Genomic DNA, 15280 nt, shown 5'->3' on the forward strand with positions numbered 1-15280 from the left:
CAAAGACTGCCTCAGACTGGATTGGTCACGTAGGGAATCCAGATAACAGGCCCTAAATTTGATCCTATTTCTCCAATGGCTTTAATACATCGAACGGCTTCCCACAGAGGTCCTAGGTTCAAATCTGACCTCAGACACTTCCCAGCTGTGTGACCCTGGGCAAGTCACTTGACCCCCATTGCCTACCCTTACCACTCTTCTGCCTTGGAGCCAATACATAGTATTGATAAGGGTTTTAAAAAAAAGTCATTGAAAGAATAGGGAGTCAATAATGGTCTTATAAGAGGCTCTCCTAAGACTAGATATGTAATTAAACTAAGCTTTTGCTAGGACTCCTAGATCCACCTCTGTTCCCTGAAACTCTAGGTATTTTATAAGAAGGGAGGAAAGGAGGGGATTCTATGCAGAACCAGGGAGTTGCTAGTGTTAGGGATTCTCTTCACCAAGAGGAACAGGACTTCTTGGGAGAGGCATATCCAATGGCCATGGATCAAAGATAGAAGGCCAAATCGACAGCAAAGAAATACATTAGAATTCTAAGAAAGATTGTTAATAACAACTTTAGCTTTTTAGGGTACAAAATTTTGGGGGCTGCTGATAAAACACAGCCAATTAACAGCATTCTGTTAGATAAGTACTTTCTTGTAGACAAGTAGAATCTTTCAAGGAAAACGGCTAAAGCAAAGGAGAATCAACAAAAGGAAAAGTGTGAGGAGGGTTTCTGGATAAATATTTGCCATGCAGCTGACAGGAATTTATCAGAATGAGAAGACATTCTCTGTGAGTAGACATGATACAAGGGAAAGTAACCAAATACTTTTACAGTTGTGAAAGAAGTCCTTTTAGATAAAGCTGTGATGTCTCAAATCCAAGGACAAATAGTTGTTACAGCAGGGGATGGGATTGTCTGCTTTACCATGTTCTTCCATGATTTATTAATTATTTTCTCCTTACTTTCCAATATATTGGGCCACCAGGGGGTTGGGTTACTTCAACAATGTTAGCCAATTAAAATGTTATAAAATGATTTAAGTTGCTATTGTTTTATTTTATTTTTATTTTTTAAGGTTGCTATTATTATTATAGCAAGAAATTGGACATCTCTAGCCTGGAAGGTTTCAGATATGGCATATTTTAGATAAAGGAGGGAAGGGAGTGAAGAGTGAAGAAAAGGGGCAGGGCTAGGACATATCTGGCCTACATCAATCATTATCAAGAAAAAACAGTCTCAGTAAACAAATTTCAACACAACCTAATTGTATTTTCAAGTCCTCATTTCTCCACCTTTCCCTTAGGATGGCAGCAGACAGTAAGTGGGAGGGAAAGAAGGGAGATGGAAAGAAGAGAGACAGAAACATCAAGGAATTAATCCAACCAAATTTGATGCTGTTTTCATTCTGTTCCCTGCTAAAATAGCCATTTAAAGTAAGCCTCAAGCTATAAACTTCCTGAGCCCAAAATCTTCCTCGCCTGAAGCACAGGCGGACCCTGCTTCTGAGCAGCCGACCACACCCCTTTTCCCATAGGTCCGGCACTCTTTTTTTTTTTTATGACCACTTTACCCCATTAAACCTCTCTCATCCCTCCCCCATTCCCTTCTTTTATCTCATTGTTATAAGGGCATACCCACTTCTCCCAAGATTTTAGGGTTGCAGAGACTAGAGAGACATACCCTTAAAAGCATGGCCCACTCCCCCCCAGAAACGCTGAGTGACGTGATCCTAGTGGAGTCAGAGACAGATGTGGGGGAGCATCTGGAGGAGGATGGGCAACAGTGTGAAATAGGTAAGAAAATTGAAGGGGGCTTGTCTCTTGTTTCTGTAGCCTTTCATATCAGAATTGCAAAGGAAATTTGACTGAATCTCATTAAGACAATGGGAGGGCACTTTAGAGAAGGGAGCAGAGAGAAGCTGCATGGAAATCTAATTATACATTTATTATATATGATGTATTATGTAATACATATATAATGTACATGGCATATGTGAATATATATGTATATGTGATATATAAAATATGTGCTATTAGCATGAAATGTATATTATATATTTCATACATACGAAGTTTCTATTTCATATTAATTCTATATTTCATATGTGAATGAACTCTTATATTTCAAACATATGATATAACATTGTTTATATGATGTAATATGTATTTCATGCTAATAGCACATATTTACATATTCCTTTCAGGTTTGCTAAGCACTTTTCTTCACAATGATCTTAATGAGAAAACTTGGATTCCAAAGGTTTAGGATTTTTTATCTTAGATATTATGATATTCTATTAGATAGTACATGTATGTTAGATATTATGAAATGTTCTGCAATCTCCACCTTAGTTATAGAAAAAGTATGTGAATTCTTTTTTCTGACATTATGAAAAGACATGGGAAAAAGTGTCACAAAATATGTCAATAGTAATTGATGTGACATTGCTTACACCAAGCTTTTTTTCTCCCTGTCAAAGAGTTGAAACCACTTTCAGATTCACTGCCTTCTTCTGTTCTCACCTATCCATCCCTGTGTGAAAGGAGGTAAAACTAAAGCACCATGTCACAGATGGAGAAATGAGGTTAATGGAAGAGGTTGAGTAATTTGTTCAAGCAGTAATGACAGAAAGAGAGCCAAAATCCACACTTTTGACTCACTAGATTTAGGAGGAAAATAGATTTTTTAGGAACAAATAGTTGTCAAGTACTTGATTCTTATTGTGAATTTGTATTCTCTTGGTTCATTTCCATTTCTTGTCACAGTCATAGAACTTGAAGAAGAAAGAAGCTCTGAGGTGATTTCACTGGATTCTAGTGAAGAGTCATTTGGCTCATCACCAAGACCCAGCAAAGGTTTGACTTTGAAAAAGTCCCTATCATGGAATTCTTTGAAGACCTTTAGTCCTAGGGCCTGGATTATATGAACATCTCCAGTCACCAAAAACAGGAGCAGAGGGGGAAACTAGCTGGCTCAGTGGGTAGAGATCCAGGCCTGGATCAAGAGGTCCTGGGTTCAAATATGGACTCAAATAACTTCTTAGCTCTATGACCCTGGGCAAATCACTTAATCCCAACCTTCTAGCCTTTATGGCTCTTCTGCCTGGGAATCAGTACTTAGTAGTGATTCTAAGACAGAAGATAAGGGTTATAAAAATGAAACGAAACAGAAACAGAATGCACAAAGGCTTAATATTTCAGATTTGAGTATTTAATATCCTAAAACAGTAAAAGAGGAAATGGCTGTAATATGCTGTTTCTTTTTGTGAATAGATGGATACATGCACACATATACAAATATACATCTATTTCATCTTCAGAGACATGAGAAATTTTTAATGTAAATGTTTTAGCAGCTTGTGAAAAAATTAAGATGGGGAGGAACAGATTTCCATCACCTGTGTTTTCTTCCAGGTCTTATTGCATATGAAGTCATGGTTAACCAGAGAAATATAGAAGGTAAGTTTTCCCAAATCTTCAACACAATTAATAGACTATCATAATCCACAATTATGATAACTCACCATCCACATTCTGCAAAGCATAAGTAGTGTAGTATAGTGCATGGAGTGCTGTATTAGGAATAAAAAGACCTAGTTTCAAATCCTGGTTTGGTCACTCCCTGTGTGAATAAGTCCTTTAACCTTTTTAAAGTCTCAGTTTTCACATCTATAAAATGAGAGGATTAGATTATGTGATACCTTCTAGCTCTATGATCCAATGGTACCATAATTACTATGAAGTGAAGCAAGATTTATGCTTATATCTATATCTACAGACATGTTGATATAATAGGAACAAGTAGGTGGTGCAGTGGATAGAGTGTGGGGCCTCGTCTTGAATTCAAATATGGCCTTAGACACGTACTAGTTGTGTGACCCTGGACAAGTCACCTAACCCTGTTTACCTCAGTTACTCATCTTTAAAATTAGTTGGAGAAGGAAATGACAAACTACAGTAGTATCTTTGCCAGAAAAAACCCATATGGGTTCATAAAGAATTGGACATGAATAAAACAACTGCAACAACAACAAATATATTGTATGTTATATATTTTACTTAATTTTGTTTTTGTTTTCAATTTCAGATTTTCTCTCTCCCTTCACCTCTTCTTCCTCTTTAAGATGACAAGAAATACAATACTCATTGTACATATAAAGTCTTGCAAAATATGTTTACACCTTAGCCATGTCCAAAAAAAAAAAAAAAGAGCAAGGAAAATAAAGAGAAAAAATATGTTTCAATCTGTTCTGAGCATCTGAAAATAGATAGCATTTTATAACATGAGTCCTTTGGAATCAGGGTGTTTCATTGTATTGATCAAATTATTAAGGCTTTCACAGTTGGTTATCTTTACAACTTTGCTGTTGTTGTGTAGATTGTTCTTCTGGTTCTGTTCACCTCACTTTGCATCACTTCATATAGGACTTCCCAGGATTTTCAAGCAAGTATATTTTTAACATTATGTTTTGATTAGCTGGGGTGGGAGGGAGAGTGGATAACTGTTTTTAATTAAAACAATACAAAAGGAGGAAAGAACAACTTGCCATAATACTTTGCAAAAAGGAGACAAGAGAAATACAAGAATCATGGGTCATTAGAAATGGAAGGAAATTTAGAGGTCAATTCTTTCATTATATAGAGAAGGATAAGAGAAAGAAATGGAATCCAGTAATTCAGTGGCAGAGGCAGCTCTTTTTCTAGAGTTATTATCAAGAATTCTTCTCATAATATCACACTGTTGCTTTTTGGATTGCAGAATCAATATTTTGGAAATGTAAATAAAATAATTTGTGATCAAGTAAGGCTATTTCTTCTCTTTTTTATGTAATGATTATCCAAATATAAAATTATTATGGAACAATACTACCAGATTTTTAACTTCTAAAGAAGTAAATGCTTTGATAATATAGAAAAGAATGCTAAATTCAATAAGGATGGCAGAGCATCCCCCAACTGATAAATGGGCAAGGGACATGAACAGGCAGTTTTCAGATAAGGCGATCAAAACTATCAATAAGCATATGAAAAAGTGTCCCAAATCTCTCATAATTAGAGAATTACAAATTAAAACAACTCTGAAGTGCCACCTTACACCTAGCAGACTGGTCAATATGGCAGCAAAGGAAAAGGATAAATGTTGGAGGGGATGTGGCAAAATTGGAACACTAACGCATTGCTGGTGGAGTTGTGAATTGATCCAACCATTCTGGAAGACAATTTGGAATTATGTACAAAGAGCTTTAAAAGACTAACTGCCCTTTGATCCAGCCATGCCACTGCTAGGTTTGTACCCCAAAGAAATAATAAGGAAAAATACCTGTACAAAAATATTTATAGCCACACTCTTTGTGGTGGCAAAAAATTGGAAAATGAGGGGGTGTCCATCAATTGGGGAATGGCTGAACAAATTGTGGTATATGATGGTGATGGAATACTATTGTGCTTAAAGGAATAATGAACTAGAGGATTTCTATGTGAACTGGAAAGACTTCCAGGAATTGATGCAGAGCGAAAAGAGCAGAATCAGAGGAACATTATACACAGAGACCCATACATTATGGCACAATTGAACATAATGGACTTCTCTACTAGCAGCAATGCAATGATCCAGGACAATTCTAAGGGATTTATGAGAAAGAATTCTATCCACATCCAGAGAAAGAACTTTGGGAGTAGAAAAGCAGAAGAAAAACATATGACTGATCACATGGTTCAAAGGGGATATAATTGGGGATATTGACTTTAAATATCCCTACTCTATTGGGGATCACTCTATTGCTCCATATTATCACTCCATATTAATAAAATGGAAACAGGTTTTGAACAATGATACATGTAAAACCCAAAAAATAAAAATAAAAAATAAGGATGGCAGAGGAATGTCATTGTATGTACACATTATATTTTAAACATATTAAATGTCTATTTTAGACATCTGCATATGTTGTGGAAGTCTCCAGATTCATACACAACATCCCTTATTTGATGGAGGAATGTGTTTTCCATGTAAGGTAAGCAGACATGATAATTATGGCAAAAGGAAGTACAAATTTAATAGAATATGCATTGATTACATTTTTGAGAACCAAAAATATTTTCATAATTGACCTGAGTTATTCTTTCCCAAGGACAACTTCTTGGAGTCATTCTTCTTATATGATGAAGATGGGTATCAGTCTTTCTGTACAATCTGCTGCTCAGGGGAGATATTGCTAACATGTGAAAACCCCAATTGTAACAGGTAAGAATAAGAAAATATAGTCTAAAAAATGACTGAGTTCTGTTCTTACATTACTTGAAATGGACCAAGCCAAGAGGATCTTGCTAGTGTGAGAAAATTGCCCATCTTGCCCAGAAGCTAAACATAGATAGCATTCTTTCTTTTCTTCTAGCTTCTGCTCCCCCAGATCCTTTCCTTGGAAGTTGTCCATTTCAATATCAAATATTTAGTGTAATATCTTAGAAATAAGAAACTTTCTTTAAATATTTAAGTATATCATTCTTATGTTTTGGCTGAGGGAAAAAAAGTCTATTTTATTTCCACCTACTACAGTGGAAAGAGTGTTGAATATGGAATCAGATGCTGGGTTTGAATCTTAGCATTTTTACCATGTGGTTTCCTGTAAGTCACATCCTTCTGTTTCCTCATCTGTGAAATGGAGATTGCAGAATGGAATTGGACTAAATGATGATGATTATTATTTGATGACTTTTATGATCACTTACATCGCTAAATCTTTGATCATATGACTGAAGAGAAAAATGAAAAAGAGTGCCATAGCCAACTTGAGAAATCTATGGCAGTCTGCAGAATAAAGTATTAGTTACTATGAGTGGTATAACAGAAAGTTTACTACCTCCATCATCTCCTCTTCTCATCCCACACATCACTATCAGATTAATCTTCCTGAAATACCTCTTTGACTATACCATATCTCTGCTAAAAAGTCCTCAAAAATTCCTCATTGCCTTCAGAATAAAACCCAGACTTCTTAACCTGTCATTTAGTGCTTTCCACCTACCCTACCTACCTTTCAAGACCCATTTCCCATTTACCCTCTACATTATCCCCATTACTCTCTACATTACCTTCTACTTGGACTTTTTCTGTTTTAGCAAAATTGATTTATTTATTGTGCCAAAATTTACCTTATATTTAACAATATCCATGCCTTTCTTTATTAGATTCTGAAGGTTTTACTCCCATCTGAACACTCAGTACACACAGGGCATACCAAAAGTCTTAGTACACTTTTATATTGTTAAAAGCTTAAATTTGCACTAAGATTTGGGGGGCATCCAGTATTTATCTAAAGCAAAAAGCTGCTTCAAATCCAACTCAGTTTCTTCTTCTTTAAAGCCTTCCTTAACTGCTCTAGCCCTAAGAGTTCTCTTTCTTCTTTTAACTCTTGTGAAAAGAGTCCGTATGCTCTATTTGGCAATTAATCATACTTGTTTAGGATGTGTCTTCCACTATTGCCTTGAACTGTTGTTTGCAAATTTCATATTTAACTGTTCCAGAGTTTAGTTTCTTGTCTCCCCAGATGGTTTATAATAGGGATAGGGAGGGAATATTATTCCCTCTATCCTTCTTCAAGCAAAAAAAAAAACCTGGCTCATTGCTGAACAAATAGTGAGTACTCAATTAATATTTATTGATTTTACTTGAAATATAAAATATGATCCCTCAACCCATCTACTTGCTTCAGTATTAAAAACAATAGATTCAGGAATTATAAATTGGGGTTACCCAATATAAATTCAGATTGGGCACAATCCCTTAGTGGGTTACTAATGAGCAAAAGTACATTAGTGGGGCAGCTAGGTAGCACAGTGGATAGAGCACCAGGCCAAGAGTCAGGAAGACCTAGGCTCAAATCTGGCCTCAGACACTATCTAGTGTTGTGACCCAATTGCCTAGCCCTTGCAGCACTTCTGTCTTAGAAGTGATATTTACAGAAGGTAAAGATTTTTTTTAATTCTCTGCACAGATCCTGAACTTTTTGACAGTCAGGTGATTTGGAAGCCTGATCAAATATACCTTCTAACAAAATAATTCTAAAAAACAAATATACCTTCTAATAAAAACAATTGTTTTTAGTTCTGTGCCCTAATATTACTTACAAATTGTTTAGATCTCTCCTCTTTGCCTTCCACAGCTTCATATCCACTTCTGCCCCCACTGTAATAGCTTCTTATTAAAAAACAATTGCTCAAAATTTATCCTTTTTTAAGGAGCCCTTCATGTGCAATTCTGCATGTGATTTTTGTCATGCAGAGAAGAGCAAGGATAAAGAGTCAATCAGTCATGGAAGTATTTCTAAGTATCAATGGGCAAACTCTAACAACTATGTTTTTTGTTTTGTAGGTGCTACTGTTTTGAATGTATAGATGCCCTTGTAAATCCTGGAAGTTCAGCAAAATTTCAAGCAATGAGTAACTGGATATGTTTCTTATGTCTACCTTTGATCTCGGAAAATGGGCTTCTAAAGAAGAGGAGGAAGTGGCGAGAACACCTAAAGGATTTCTATGATCGAGAGTCTGTAAGGAACTTTAAAAATCAATAGATTGAATAGAAGAGATTTTTATTAAGATTGATAGACCTAAAATGTAGCTCGCTCTTCTTGCTCTCTGAATCCATTTAGTAAATATTATATTTTTAATTTTTTAAATACATTTTCTTTCTTTTCCTTTCCCATCTTTCTCTTTTCTACTTCTTCGTGAGGTTCCATTATATGGTAGTATTATTAATAAAATACAAAATGGAATTTTAATAGTTAATAATTTTAACTTAATACTTAAGATTTCTACAATTTTTTTTTCCTTTACAACCCTGATGAGTAGGAACTTCCAAACAAATGGGAAAAAGTACTTGTTGGAAAGACAGAAATTTATCTTTTGTTGTTCTTAAATTCCAGCAGGTGGAAGCAAAGACTAATCCACTGGGCTTTTACCAGGTATCGCTGTCACTGTGATCTGCTTCATTCCTAAAGCAGAATCCAAGCAGATTCTCAGAAAACAGACTTTTCTAAGACAATGGAGGAGAGTTCTTAATATGCTTCTAAATTTAGTCTTCCTTTGACTCAGAGGAAGGGTGGAAATAACTGACAAAAATGAAAAAAAGTTAGACTTTTTATGTTTGACTAACAGGTTCTTTGAAGAAATAATTAGGGAAGCAACAATAGTTTCAATTGCAACATAATTTGGGAGTTTTGCCTGATCTTAATTCATTATGCTGTTTCCATTCTTTGGGACTTCCAATTAAGTACAGTATCTTCTTTAAGCCCACATTTTTATCTTCGGTCTTAGAATGATACCATGTCAATCAGTTCAAAGTCAAAAAAGCAATAAGAGCTAGGCAATTGGGGTTTAAGTGACTTGCCAAGGGTCAAATAATTAGGAAATGTCTGAGGTCATATTTGAACCCAGGTCCCATGAAAATCAACTTCACGAAATGAGGAATGGCTAGACTGTATTTTCTCTGAAAAATGTGTGGAGGTTTCAGTAGACTGAAAAGTCAATATGAATCAAGAGTGATATTTCTGTCTATTTATTAACTCATTCATTCTTTTACTTGTTTACTGCATGGCGCTGTTTCATAGGTAACTTCAGAGGTGGGCAGCCGGGTGGCACAATGGATAAAATGCCAAGCCTGAAGTGTGAAAAACTCAATTTCCTAAGTTCAAATTTGGCCTCAGACATGTATGAGCTGTGTGACCCAGGGACTCACTTAATCCTGTTGGTCTCAGTTTCCTCATCTATAAAATGAGCTAGAGAAGGAAGTGGCAAACCAGTCTAGTATCTTTGCCAAGAAAACCTCAATTGGGGCCACAAAGAGTTGGATATGATTGAATGACAACCCTCCATCTCCCACAATGTCAGGGAATGACCATTCCTTAATAGTGGAGATCAGCACTTTCTAATGTTTCAAAGCTGCCTGGAGCTCTTGGACTGAAATGGTTTGCCTACGGTCCTAGATCTTTATCCCTTTCACCATGCTGTTCCCCAAAAGCGGGATATATAAATTAGAGGACAACCAAGACAGTGAAGAACCTTAAGATCACTCCCTATAAAGACTGGTTAAAGGAAATGGACATGTTTTATAGTTTTTTGAAGGGCTGCTAAGAAAACAAAAGGAGGAAATAAGCATTTATTAAGCACCCACTATGGACTAGGCACTGTGCCAAATGCTTTACAAATATTATTTCACTTAATCTTCTCAACAATCCTGGGAACTAAGTTATTATCCTCATTGTATAATAAGCTGAGACAGAATTGGCCAGTTACACAGTTCATAAGTGAGGTTTGATTTGAACTCAGCTCTTCCAGAGTCAAGACCTAGAGTTCTATTCCCTGCACCACCACCTATTTGTTTCAAATCTATTCTACTTGTTCTCAGAGATGAAAATTAGGAGCAGTGTAAGGAAGATTTCCTTACTTCAAACCTAAATCTTTCTTCATTGTTACTATTAATTTATCTGTTTGTTGGTTACGTTAAAATCCTCAGGTGTCTCCCTCCCTCTCTTCCCTCTCCACAGTAGAGAAGGCATCATCTGTCCAAAAAAGAAAATATATATATAAACTATATATTTCATGCTTCTGTTTTGTGGAGATGGACATTCACAAATTATTCTTCAAACATTAATTCTATACTTGTATATAATCTCTTGATTCTACTTATTTCACATTTCATATTTTCATGGAGGTTTTTCCATGTTCTTTTGAAAGGAGACTGCTCATCATTTCTTACAGGAAGTAGTATTCCATCACAATCATATGCCACAACTTCTTTAGCCATTCCCTAATTGATGTGCATCCCCTCAATTTCCAGTTTTCTGCTATCATAAAGAAAGCTGTTAAAAATATTTTAGAACAAATGGGTTCTTTTCCTTTTCCCCTGATCATCATGGGAAACAGACCCAGCAGTGGTATTGCTGGGTCTAGTGGTACATACAGTTTTATAACTCTCTGGGCATAATTCCAGATTGTTCAAATTTAAATCTAAAACTTTGAAAGTTCTAAACAATTAGAACTATACAAAAATTATAATTTTACAGATATCAATAATTCCCTGTCAGACCTTCTCTGCAACTTATAGACTTAAAGAGTTGTCTAGAAAATGGAGAAGTTAAATGATTTGAACCAGAGTCTTCTTAGCTCCAAGGCCAGCTCTCTAGTTCTTCACTAATTTCTAACAGTAGCCACTGAGTCCTAGAAAAATATTTACCTCTCAAGAATTCTTCAGCTGTAGCCCAGTGATCAGTGTTCCTCCAATGGAGAGAGTTCCGGATTGCTACTCACTCACTGCTGAGATTAATATGTAACTCAAATATTTGGGATAGGCTTTGCAGACCCAGCACTTGTTAACAGGTCATTAGATAGATTATTGTTGTTGTTATTATTATTATTCTCACTTGGTATACAAAGGCTTACCTTCTTACATATGTTTCAAATGCTCCTTATAAAATGATTGGAATCAAATTTGTCCTCAGATACATCCTAGCTGTGTGACCCTAGGCCAGTGATAGTGAACCTTTCGGAACCTTTTGTGCCATGTCCCACCCTAGCCCCCCAGACTGGGTGCCATGCCACATATACACACACACCCTGGAGACCAATTGCCCCACCTCCCACTGCCTCATCCCAGACAGGGATGGGAGAAAAGGAGGTAGTGACCCAGGCTCTCTGCTTAGGAGAGGGAGTAACACTTCATTGTGCTGTTGGGCAGAGGGGCAGGGAGGGGTGGTAGAGAGGGTTAAGGAAGCAGCTCCACCCAAGTCCCTCTGCCTTTCTAGTAACTAACTCTAGCCAGCAACAGCACACATGCCCATAGAGGTCTCTGCGTGCCATCTTTGGCATGCATGCCATAGGTTTGCCATCACGGTCCTAGACAATTATTATTGTTACTAGACATTAGATGGATAACCTATCTTATACCTCAATAGTCTTTCCTCATGCTCTTCCAGCTATTTCCCAAATAAGATTAGATCATGCAGATTCATCAATACTTCCAAGAAGTCCATTTCAACAAGCAGAGTTCTTCAAAGAGGCAATTAGGGAATCGTAATTATAAAATTGTTGGGAATCATAACTGTTCCTGAGCCACTGAAAAGTGGCAGAAAGATCTTTGGAGCATGTACTGGTTTTGGTAGAATTTCACTGCACATCTTCTCCTTATCCTCTTCTGTCACAGGATCTGATACTTCTAGGTCCAACACTGAAAAACACTTGGCTACCCAACACACCTTTTCTCCTGTCATGGTGTCCTGATCTACCTTACTTTTTTTTCATTCAAAGTCCAATAGTTCACACATACCCAAATACTCCCTTGCCTTTTCTAAGCCTCTACTCTGAGCAAGGCACCTGGACTATAAGACTCTGTGGTGGGGTTCTTCCTTCTTGAGTTCATCTATCTCTGAGAGAGTAGTTTTCCGAGACTGTTCTCAAAAAGGGCAAGAGTTAATGATGCAGGTTGTGTATGTTTCTCCGTAGATGCATCCTTCTTATGGAGAGAGATTATAACATTTCCTATGCTGAGACTCTTCCTCAAATAATCCTTCTGCTCCTCAGCTGCTGGTCTCCAAATTGAACTTCTCCAAGTTTACTCTTTGATCTGAAAGATCCAATGTTTCTTTGAGGCCCTGAGCCAACACTGTCCTTTTTCTTTTTGTAAACTTCCTAAGAATGGGTGGTCAGGATATTTGAGTATTACTTCCTGCTTTTGACACTCTTTCAGTTGGTTCCAATCAACAATGAAATTCCAGAGATATTTTCTAAGGCTGGACTTATCAAGGCCACAGTATTCCTCTTCTTGCTTATACCCACATCTTCTCTAAAGGAACTTAAACTCATAATAACAAATACCTTATAAAAACTAAAATGAATAGCTCCTTCTCACTTAGTATACAGAGACTTACCCTCTTACAATTGTTTAAATATTCCTTACAAAATAATTGGAATCAAATTTGGCCTCAGATGCATCTTAGCTGTGTGATCCTGAGCAAGTCACTTACCCCCATTTGCCTAGCCCTTGCCCTTCTGCCTTCGAATTGTTAATAAGAAAGAAGGTAAAGGTTTAAAATCAAATAAAACGATTGGACTATATCTGTCATTTGGAATCTACAGTCTGGTATAACAACGTACTTTACATCTTCAACTTTGCTATTAATGCTCCAAAAAACCAATGGGTTCAGGTGGAAAGGACTTATGAAAGTTTGGTAGGTTAAAGATTAAGGGCTGAATCTGATACAGTCACCATTCTGAACCCCATTTCCATTTCTGGATGCCAGTCTAATGTTCTTCTTCTTGTTTATTGATAGTCATTTCAGTCATGTCCAATTCTTTGTGACCCCATTTGAGGTTTTCTTGGCAGATACTGGAGTGTTTTGACAGTTCCTTCTCCAGCTTATTTTTTTTTCACATCACTTTTAATGTCCTTCAGTATCTGCCAAAATCAGTGCTGAATTTGCCTCTTAAGCATTCCCAGCATTCATATCTATCATGTCCATTATTGTAGCATAAAAAAGCTTGTCTTCTTGGGGTACTAGCTATTGGTTCTTTTCATAAAGCCACTGGCATTCCTTTTGCTTTCTCAAGTTTGGCTCTATGCACTGGTATGTAATCAACAAATTTTGTCTGCCATTTGCTGAGATCTAGATGATTTGAGTAGTCCTCTCTTTGGTTTCTATGGTCCATACCTGAGAAAAAGCCAAAGGAAAAAACAGAACAGCCTTTGACTATGAAGAGATTCTGTCTAAGTCTCACTATCCTTTATTGTCTTTTTCTGTTTTTTCTTTACTAACTATATTAAATCTAAATAAGTGATCTACTGCCCTTGGCGTGCATGTATTACTAGTTGCATCCATAGCTTTCCTTCCTTGGGTCAGTCTAGCACAATCCATGCTCTTCATGGACGTTGCTCCTTTAATGCTCTATGAAACAGCTTCTTCAGCTAGATGATTACTAAGAAATTTCACAGAGCAATCATATTTACTCTGAGAGCCACAAAACTTGCAGTCCAACATTGGCAAACATTTATGACTACCATGTTGCATCTTCAAATAAAAAGAAGTTAAGGCAAAATTCTCTAAGACTTTTCTTCTTTTTTTAAAAATTATTTCTCACTCCTACATCACCTCCAAAGTATATTGTAGCCAAGACAAAAAGGCTTCCTTTCTTGGTGTCAGGAACATTTCCCTGGAAAATACCCCATTCCTCCTTATGGAGCACATTTGAAATTGGCTGACATCCACGTCCTGGGACTAGATAGTCAGTCATTAACTTCTTTAACTCCTTTTTTTTTTTTAACTTATTTTTCTATCTTAGATTTGATATCGAGAATCAGTTCCAAAGCAGAAGAGTGGGAGGGGCTAGGCAATGAGAATTCACAGTCTGGTATAGCAATGTACTTTACGTTTTCAACTTTTGCTATTAATGCTCCACAAAATCCTATGGATTCAGGTAGAAAGGACTCATGAAAGTTTGATAAATTAAGAAGTAAGCGCTTTGGAGTCTGGTATAGTCACCATTCTGAACCCTATTTCCACTTTCTGGGTGCCTTGCCCAGGCAAACTGAGGCCAACAGGGTTAAGTTATCCAGGGCACACAGCTAGGAAGTGTCTGAGGCCAGATCTGAATCCAGGACTCCCATCTCTAAGCCTGGCTCTCTTTCCACTGAGCCATCTACGTGGCATTCATTGACTCCTGAGTGTCTTTTCCTTGAGCAGGTTTCGTTCGCTGCCCATTCTTCTTCCCCCGCCCCAAAAAAGATGTTAATTTCATCCACCTCCTTTTTTTCAACAATGAGTAGAGGGAAGGTAGTAGCAGAAATAATAGTTAGAAATTAATTTTCAAAGATTTTTTTAAGATGAGAGTAGAGTCTATTTATAGGCCAGTTGATTTGATTTAGCTTCCTGGGGAAAATTCTAGAAAGATCATTAAAGAAGTGGTAAATCTCCTTTTTTAATTAAACTTTATTTAATTAATTAATTTTGAATATTTTCCCATGGTTACAAGATTCATGTTCTTTCCCTTCCCTCTCCCCAACCACCTCCCATAGCAGACTCACAATTCCACTGGGTTGCTAAATCTCTTTTAAAAAGGAAAGTGGTGATTATAAAGATCCAACTTTTCTTCAGTAAGAACAGATCATACCTGGTTAACTTCATTTCCTACTTTTTATAGAATTAATAAACTTCTAGAGGAGGGGCAGCAAGGTGATGCACTGAATAGAGCATTGAGCTTAGAATCAGGAAGACTTCCTGAATTCAAATCTGACCCTAGACAC

The 15280-nt window shown here is 36.8% G+C and overlaps 1 protein-coding gene across 1 annotated transcript in view; it reads left to right on the forward strand.

Moving 5' to 3' along the window:
- The first annotated feature begins 1296 nt into the window (after positions 1 to 1296).
- The window catches only part of DNMT3L (DNA methyltransferase 3 like), a 44636-nt gene continuing 30652 nt past the window's right edge, over positions 1297 to 15280 (forward strand). The window contains exons 1-7 of the mRNA XM_044669225.1: positions 1297 to 1309; positions 1648 to 1785; positions 2758 to 2847; positions 3406 to 3450; positions 5926 to 6005; positions 6123 to 6235; positions 8363 to 8537. Of these exons, the coding sequence (XP_044525160.1) occupies positions 1297 to 1309; positions 1648 to 1785; positions 2758 to 2847; positions 3406 to 3450; positions 5926 to 6005; positions 6123 to 6235; positions 8363 to 8537 (654 nt within the window). The remainder of the gene's footprint in view (positions 1310 to 1647; positions 1786 to 2757; positions 2848 to 3405; positions 3451 to 5925; positions 6006 to 6122; positions 6236 to 8362; positions 8538 to 15280) is intronic.

Source organism: Gracilinanus agilis, chromosome 3 (assembly GCF_016433145.1).
Source record: "Gracilinanus agilis isolate LMUSP501 chromosome 3, AgileGrace, whole genome shotgun sequence".
NCBI classification, from domain to species: Eukaryota; Metazoa; Chordata; class Mammalia; order Didelphimorphia; family Didelphidae; genus Gracilinanus; species Gracilinanus agilis.